The sequence below is a fragment of the Calliopsis andreniformis genome, unplaced genomic scaffold (genome assembly GCF_051401765.1).
Source record: "Calliopsis andreniformis isolate RMS-2024a unplaced genomic scaffold, iyCalAndr_principal scaffold0405, whole genome shotgun sequence".
Taxonomy (NCBI): Eukaryota; Metazoa; Arthropoda; class Insecta; order Hymenoptera; family Andrenidae; genus Calliopsis; species Calliopsis andreniformis.
Window position 1 is genome coordinate 12755 of NW_027480814.1, and position 9426 is coordinate 22180.

General features: G+C 40.3%; 1 protein-coding gene across 1 annotated transcript; it reads right to left on the minus strand.

The window, feature by feature from the left end:
• Positions 1-1239: 1239 nt before the first annotated feature.
• LOC143187904 (uncharacterized) lies at positions 1240-7182 on the minus strand. Its single transcript, XM_076392039.1, has 9 exons — positions 7150-7182; positions 6996-7074; positions 6929-6953; positions 6819-6886; positions 6572-6776; positions 6505-6526; positions 2151-6459; positions 1891-2048; positions 1240-1836 (listed from the first exon to the last, which is right to left on the minus strand). The coding sequence occupies exons 1-9, from the start codon at positions 7180-7182 to the stop codon at positions 1240-1242; spliced, it is 5496 nt and encodes a 1831-aa protein (XP_076248154.1).
• Between the last annotated feature and the right edge of the window lie 2244 nt (positions 7183-9426).

Sequence of the window (9426 nt, forward strand, 5' to 3'; positions counted from 1 at the left end):
CAATCCTCAATCTTCAATCCTCAATCCTCAATCCTCAATTCTCAATCCTTAATCCTCAATCCTCAATCCTCAGACCTCAAACATCAATATTCAACCCTCAGTCCTCGTCCTCTATCCACAACCTTCAATCCTCAATCCTCTATCTTCAATCATCAATATTCAATCTTCAATCCTCAATCCTCAATCCTCAATCCTCAATCCTCAATCCTCAATCCTCAATCCTCATTCCTCAATCCTCAATCTTCAATCCTCAATACTCATTCTTCAATCCCCAATCCTCAATTCTCAGTCCTCAAGCCTCAATGTTCAATCCTCAATACTCAATCTTCAATCCTCAATCCTCAATCCTCAATCCTCAATCCTCATTCTTCAATCCTCAATACCCAATCCTCAATCTTCAATCCTCAATCCTCAACTCTCAGTCCTCAATCCTCAATCCTCAGACTGTTTGTGTGCGTTTTCTATCTTATGAGATAGATGAACTTACACTTCGCACGCCGAATTAACCTTGTGCGAATACTTTTAGCTCGATAGTGGACTGTATAAATTGCTGTTTGTAGCGATTCAAAACCTTTTCTCTAATGAACTTTATTCTCGTTTGTCGGACAAATACGAAGCAAAATCACCAATTCTCGCGGCAGTCTTCATATTTATACGTTACGTTGTGCTGTTTCAAATTAAGCGTACATCTCATTGGTCTTTGTAAAAAAGAGGGGGTAACAAGAAAACAGAGTTCAAACGGAGTGGGGTTGACAGAATTAAGCTAGAAGTGGGAATTTCTGGGTTTTTCCAACGGTCATCGGAAGTTACCGACTGCATCCCCGATGACCCACGCCGCTAATCCGACTAATGCTTTACAGCTAGCAATAAAAAACCAAGGAGCACCTCGACTTGGAGTGAACATATGGAAAACATAAAAATTATGACTAAATTCAAACCCTGGTACAACGTGTCGACAGCTAATAAACTAAATTTTGGCAAGTAACGGTTCCTTGGATATTTACTGCTGCTACGACAAATAATGTAAGAGGGTTCGCTACGCGACATACCGCCCCCCTTGAACGGTCATGTTCAAAAGATTTAAACAATGAATGGTTTGCGGAAAGTCAAAACGAAAATCTTAATACTACCTTACAGTATATACTTATAGCAACGCGGTCTTAAATTCACGTGTACAATGTTATAGAAACAACTACTCTCTAATACCGCCTTTGTAACAAATTATGAATTAGTTTCTTATTACATGTACTCTATTGGTAATGGCGCCAGTTTCTTAACACTTCTTTTATAAATTCCTAATGGTGTTCTCACAGACACTACACGGATGATCTTGTCTTCTCCTGGGTGTAGCTCCATGATTCTGCCTAACTTCCACTGCAACGGGGCTAGATTGTCCTCGCGTATTAGGACCAGCATCCCTTCCTTGATGTTGTTGTTGGCATCGACATGCCACTTGCTTCTAGTGTGTAACTCATGTAGGTATTCCCTGTGCCATCTGTTCCAAAAATGCTGTTTAATTTTTTGGGTATGCTGCCACAGTGACAGCCTATTGTTTCGGATATCTGAGATTTCGTATTCTGGCAGAGTTTGTAACGAACCACCAATTAGGAAATGGGCAGGTGTTAATGCGATACAATCGTTCGGATCAGAGGATAAGGGAGTTAGTGGACGGGAATTTAAAATAGCTTCGATCTCGATTATAATACTATTAAATTGTTCGTAGGTAAACACAGTTTCTCCAATAGTAGCTCTTAAATGCTTTTTAAAGGATTTAACCGCGGCTTCCCATAGGCCTCCGAAATGCGGTGAACGAGGCGGAGAAAACGACCAATTGACCTGTTCATTTGTCAAATATCTGTTTAAATTTCCCTTATATTCCTCAGAATTTACAAATGCTTGAATTTCTATGATTTCGTTCCTCGCACCAACAAAGTTGCTACCGTTGTCGGAATATAAATTTCGAGACTTTCCCCTTCTTGCGAAAAAACGTTTAATCGCGGCTATACATGTTTCTGTAGTCAGATCTGTGACTAGTTCCAAATGAGTGGCTTTTGTAGCAAAACATACAAATACAACGACATAACTCTTAATCCTTTTCACATTTCTATGTTTCCTTTCTTTTATTAAGAATGGTCCACAATAATCAATACCTGCATTCTCGAATGGACGTGCTTGGGTCACCCGATCCCTTGGTAAATTCCCCATAATATATTCGGGTACCTTGGGATTAGCCTTGAAGCAGTTAATGCAACGATGAATTATCTTACGCGTAAAATTTTTTCCATCGATTGGCCAATATTTGTGTCTAACCGCATTTAACGTAGCCTGTATACCTGCATGCCAATTCTTCAAATGTTCTTCTCTAATTATTAATTCTGTAATGTAGTGCCGACGCGGTAATACAATCGGGTGTTTGTGTGAGTAGCTAATATGCGCGTGTTTTAATCGCCCGCCTACTCTTAATAAGCCATTTCCATCAATAAATGGCGCTAGGTTGAGCAACTTACTTTTTTTGTTAATTGGAGTGTTGTTTTTCAAATCCCTTATTTCTTGCTCAAAAGTATGCGCTTGAACTAGTTTCAAAATATATATATGTGCATTTGTAATTTCTATGTTTGTTAGTTCACCCGTAATTCTTAGGTTACCCTTACAATTGTTATAGAACCGTAATATGTATGCTAACACTCTATTAAGCTTATTTATTGACGAAAATCTATCTATGAAAAACGCCGTATCAAGGCTTGCTACTAAAACCTTAAAATTACGCGTTTCCGGGATATCGATATCAGGAAGATCTACGGACGGCCACGCGTCTTCATGTTTTGAAAGCCAATGCGGACCCTTTAACCACAATTGATTATTTAGGATCTGCACTGGCGTTAAACCTCTGGATATAAAATCCGCAGGGTTTTCTGGACTCGAAATATGTCGCCAGGCTTGAACATCCGTCTGTTCCTGAATCTCGCTGACCCTATTTGCTATAAATGTCTTTAACAGATGAGGCGATGTTTTAATCCAATGCAAAGTGATTGTAGAATCTGACCATAATACAGTCCTTTCAACCCGAATATGACTCAATGCGCTACGGCTCTCCTTAAGCAAATTAGCTAACAACTTAGCCGCACACAGTTCTAAGCGAGGCAATGATATGCTTTTTACCGGGGCAACTCGTGATTTGGCACACAATAAACTAACTTTACAGCTGCCTTGCTTATTGACTGATCGTAGGTAGATGCAAGCCCCATACGCCGCTTCACTAGCATCGGCAAACCCATGCAATTGAACCGTCACTGGGTCATCAATAACAGTCTTTCTTGGTATCGAAAATTTATTTAGATGCGGTAATTCCTTTCTAAATTCCAGCCACATAGTCAAAATTGCTTGTGGTACTGAATCATCCCAATTTATATTTGCTTTCCACAGTTCTTGCATAATTATTTTGGCTCTAACTATTACCGGCCCTAATAAACCTAAGGGATCAAATAATTGGGCTATTTGTGATAATATTGTACGCTTTGTCGATCTAGAATTGTTTTCGCTGCTCTTTATAGTATATAAAATTTCATCTATTCTTGGCTTCCAACAAATGCCTAATGCCTTCCTAGTTTCGTCGATGTCTAAAGAAAGAGTCCGTTCATGGTTGCTTGTATCTAAATCCTTAATTAATTCTGCATCATTCGATGTCCACTGTCTTAAATTAAACCCTCCTACTCTTGCTAATGCTATTGCTTCGTCCCGTATCTTTAAAGCTAAGTCGCGAGTGGCGGCTCCAGTTAACAAATCGTCCATGTAAAAATCCCTTTTGAATATAGCTGCTGCTCTGGGAAATTTGTTCTGTTCATCGTTAGCCAGCTGCTGTAAACAACGTACCGCTAAAAACGGAGCTGATGCTGTTCCGTAGGTTACAGTATTTAGTTCATATGTTTTGACAGGTTGATCTTGCGAATTGCGCCATAGGATCCTTTGGTAACTCCTATCCTCAGCATGTACTTTAACTTGTCTAAACATTTTTTCAATATCTGCTGTCAAAACATATGAGTACGAACGAAATCGGAGTAATAATTTATATAAAGTGTCCTGCAAATTAGGCCCAATTAATAGCGTTTCATTAAGTGAAACCCCAGTTGAACTTTTTGCGGAAGCGTCGAATACTACACGTACTTTAGTTGTTTCACTGGACTCTTTTACCACCGCGTGGTGCGGCAGGTAAAAGCCCTTGCTTGTTTCCTTTACACTGACCTGTGTCATGTGTCCCAGTTGCTCATATTCCTTCAAAAATTCACTATAACTATCTAGTAATCCTTTATTCAAATGTAATTTGCGTTCCAATGCATAAAATCTCTTAAGTGCTACTTCTCGCGAATTCCCTAAGAGCTGTTTTCGCTCATTAAAGGGCAGCCTGACACAATATCTGCCGTCTGTATCCCTTACGGTGCTTTGTTTGAATAATTCTTCCGCAGCTCTTTCCTCTGCTGACAAAAACTGCTTATCTACGAATGACTCTACTTCCCAAAATTTATTTAATGTTTTGTCTAACGATGTTGCTATGTGAAATGAATTTACCAAGGTGGGTGCTCTATATTTTGGTTGGATGTTGGATTCGCCCGTAACAATCCATCCTAGTAATGTTTTTTGCAGGATTACTGCACTATTGCTTAATCTAATTTGGCCAATACTTAATAATTTAAAAAATAATGTATTCCCTAGCAATGCATCTATTTTTCCGGGTTTATGAAATTCTGGATCTGCTAATTTAATGTTTCGCGGTACTTGCATGTTCGAGCGGTCAACTTGTCGTGAAGGTAACAGTCCTGTAAGAAACGGCAGAGTTATAAATGATACCTGACTTGTAAAAGAACTATGACGCGCCTTAACTACAGTTTTTACTAAATATTGTGCCTTGGTCGCTTGTTGCCCCAGGCCTGAGAAAGTTAAATTAACAGCCTGTTTTTGTAACTGTAATTTTTCCGCTAATTCTTCTGTAATAAAATGAGTTTGTGACCCTCCGTCTAATAACACACGACAATCATGTTCCTTATTGAATCTATCTAGTATTTTTATTTGAGCAGTACCCAATAATACTTCCGAACCGCAAGTGACCGTTAATGCATTTGCATTCGATCCGGAATTTCCTGCTTGATCTACTGCTTGTGTACTATTATTATTAAGATTGACTCTATTTTCATTATTGAAATGTAACAAAGTATTATGTTTCTGCTTACATTTCCGGCAACCTGTGGCCTGACAATTCTTAACTACATGGTTAGATCGAAAACAATTGATACACAATCTACTTCTTCTTATAACCTCTAACCGATCGCGAACGGCTGCCTTTAAGAACTGATTACATTGATATATTTCGTGATTCCCTTCACACATAACGCACTTATTACTATTTGCCGTCGCTACATAAGAATGACCTCTGGAACCGACATTATTGCGTTGAGAACGCTCCTGATACACGTTTCGCCTGTGTGAGCTAAGAACTTCTATTTCAATTTCTTCACCGCGCGCTTGCTTATTTATAAAATTCAATAATTGTTCGAATGTGGGCATGTCCTCATTTTCTAAAGTACGCTCCCACCCGCGCCTTGTAATTTTGTCCAATTTTTTACCTATCATATAAACTAAAATTGCATCCCATTGGCCTGTGGGTAGACCTAGTGTCGCTAGTGCCTTCACATGCATTTGCGCTTGTTCTGCAAGAGACCTTAAATTCGCAGGTGCGTCGCGCATTACTTCTGGCAATTCAAACAAAACCTTTAAATGAGATTGAACTATTTGACGCGGTTTATTGCACCGCTTTTGCAGCAAATCCCAAGCTACCAGGTAATTAGGCTCTGACGCATTCAAAGCGGAAACGACCGACGCGATTTCCCCGCGTAAAGCATTTTTCAATAAGTGAAATTTCTGCACCGATGGTATGTCTAGATTATCATGGACTAATGTTTTAAAGGTGTCGTGAAAACTATGCCACTCAATTGGATTGCCGTCGTATGGTTTGATCTCTATTTTTGGTAGAAGCGTGTTCTCTTGTTTTATCATCACTGTATTTGGTGAATCCGCCTTTCTAACTGAACTTGTTGCTGCATTCGAAGGTCGCAATCCCTCAAGCTGTCTGTTAATTGTACTAACTATTTTGAAATAATTACGTTCAAACTGTTCTCTTTCGATGTCATGATTTGAAACTTCATCCTCTAGTTCTATACCCAGCTGAACTTCTTCAAACGATTTGCCCAACTCTACTACCCTTTCCTTACGAATTTGTAAGTCGTGTACCTCTACATGCTCGCCCTCCTTCAAATAGGTCTCTATACGTGTAAGCTGTCCCTTTATCGAAGCCCGCTGTCTCCTAAGACTCTTCAATTGCACTGATTCTTGCGTATTAGCCATGTTACACCGACAGTTAATATAACAAACGAAATCAAGATCGATGCTATTTATACGAAGGGAAATATGCTAAGGAAATGGTGATTCGTATACTAAACCTTCAGACTCTTGAACTTCTGGGACGGTTGCGATGTTGCTGCAGTTCCTCAACGACTTTGCGTTCTCTCGATGATGCTGTTACGATGCCTCGGTGATGCTTCGATGTGTCGCTCCTAAATGATCCGTTGTCCGGTGGCTGCTTCCCCGGTTAAGGTGTCCAAATAGACTGCTTCCTTGATTGAGGTGTCCTATAGGCTGCTTCCTTGGTTGAGGTGTCCTATAGGCTGCTTCCTTGGTTGAAGTATCCCATACGGTGATACTGCTGATCTGCCCTCTTTGCATAGAGACTAAGATCCAGACGTATCAAGTTGAAGCTTCTTGTTCTAAGCCAAACTCCAACACTAATAAGCAACGCTTTCGATAACCAAAGCTGATGCACTCCTTAGTGTTCACTGCACTGCACAAGTTCCTTTGTCACCAAGTATCCGGCTCGAAGGACCAAAATGTTTGTGTGCGTTTTCTATCTTATGAGATAGATGAACTTACACTTCGCACGCCGAATTAACCTTGTGCGAATACTTTTAGCTCGATAGTGGACTGTATAAATTGCTGTTTGTAGCGATTCAAAACCTTTTCTCTAATGAACTTTATTCTCGTTTGTCGGACAAATACGAAGCAAAATCACCAATTCTCGCGGCAGTCTTCATATTTATACGTTACGTTGTGCTGTTTCAAATTAAGCGTACATCTCATTGGTCTTTGTAAAAAAGAGGGGGTAACAAGAAAACAGAGTTCAAACGGAGTGGGGTTGACAGAATTAAGCTAGAAGTGGGAATTTCTGGGTTTTTCCAACGGTCATCGGAAGTTACCGACTGCATCCCCGATGACCCACGCCGCTAATCCGACTAATGCTTTACAGCTAGCAATAAAAAACCAAGGAGCACCTCGACTTGGAGTGAACATATGGAAAACATAAAAATTATGACTAAATTCAAACCCTGGTACAACGTGTCGACAGCTAATAAACTAAATTTTGGCAAGTAACGGTTCCTTGGATATTTACTGCTGCTACGACAAATAATGTAAGAGGGTTCGCTACGCGACACAGACCTCACACATCAATACTTAACCCTCAGTCCTCGTCCTCAATCCACAACCCTCAATCCTCAATCCTCAATCATCAATCATAAATATTCAATCTTCAGTCGTCAATCCTCAATCCTCAATCCTCAAACCTCAATCCTCAATGTTCAATCCGAAATACCCAATCCTCAGTCTTCAATCCTCAATCCTCAATCCTCAATCCTCAACCCTCAATACTCAATCCTCAATTCTCAGTCCTCAAACCTCAGTCCTGAATCCACAATCCTCAATCTTCAATCCTCAATCATCAGTCCTCAATTCGCAATCCTCAATCCTCAGTCCTCATTCCTCAAACCTCAATCCTCAACCCTCAGTCCTCATCCTCAATTCTCAATTCTCAATCCTCAATCCTCAATACTCAATCTTCAATCCTCAATAATCAATCTCCAATCCTAGATCCTCAATCCCCAATCTTCAATCCTTAATACTCAATCTTCAATCCTCAATCCCCAGTCATCAATCTTCAATCCTCAATCCTCAATCCTCAATCCTCAATCCTCAATCTTCAATCCTCAATCCACAATCCTCAATCCTCAATCCTCAATCCTCAATCTTCAATCCTCAATCCACAATCCTTAATCCTCAATACTCGATCCTCAATCCTCAATCCTCAATCCTCAATCCTCAATTCTCAATCTTCAATCCTCGATCCTCAATCCTCAATCCTCAATCCTCAATCCTCAGGCATCAATACTCAATCTTCAATACTCAATCCTCAATCCTCAATCCTCAATCCTCAATCCTCAACCCTCAATCCTCATTCCTCAAACCTCAATCCTCAACCCTCAGTCCTCATACTCAGTTCTCAATTCTCTGTCCTCAATCCTCAATACTCAATCCTCAATCCTCAATCCTCAATCCTCAATCCTCAACCCTCAATCCTCATTCCTCAAACCTCAATCCTCAACCCTCAGTCCTCATACACAATTCTCAATTCTCAGTCCTCAATCCTCAATCCTCAATCCTCAACCCTCAATGCTCAATCCTCAATCCTCAATCCTCAGTCCTCAATCCTCAATCCTCAATCCTCAATTTTCAATCCCCAATACTCAATCTTCAATCCTCAATCCACAATCCTCAATCCACAATCCTCAATCCTCAGGCATCAATACTCAATCTTCAATACTCAATCCTCAATCCTCAATCCTCAATTCTCAATCCTCAACCCTCAATCCTCATTCCTCAAACCTCAATCCCCAACCCTCAGTCCTCATCCTCAATTCTCAATTCTCAATCCTCAATCCTCAATCCTCAATCCTCAATCTTCAATCCTCAATAATCAATCTCCAATCCTAGATCCTCAATCCCCAATCTTCAATCCTTAATCCTCAATCCTCAGTCATAAATCCTCAATCTTCAATACTCAGTCGTCAATCCTCCGTCCTCAGTCCTCAATCCTCAATCCACAATCCTCAATATTCAATCCTCAATACTCAACCTTCAATCCTCAATCCTCAATCGTCAATCTTCAATCCTCAATACACAGTCTTCAATCCTAAATCCTCAATCCTCAATCCTCAATCCTCATTCCTCATTCCCCAAACCTCAATCCTCATTCCTCAAACCTCAATCCTCAACCCTCGGTCCTCATACTCAATTCTCAATTCTCAGTCCTCAATCCTCAATCCTCAATCTTCAATCCTCAATGCTCAATCCTCAATCCTCAGTCCTCAGTCCTCAATCCTCAATCCTCAATCCTCGAAACCTCAATCCTCAACCGTCAGTCCTCATCCTCCATCCTCATTCCTAAATCCTCAATCCTCAATCTTCAATCCCCAATACTCAATCTTCAATCCTCAATCCACAATCCTCAATCCACAATCCTCAATCCTCAGGCATCAATACTCAATCTTC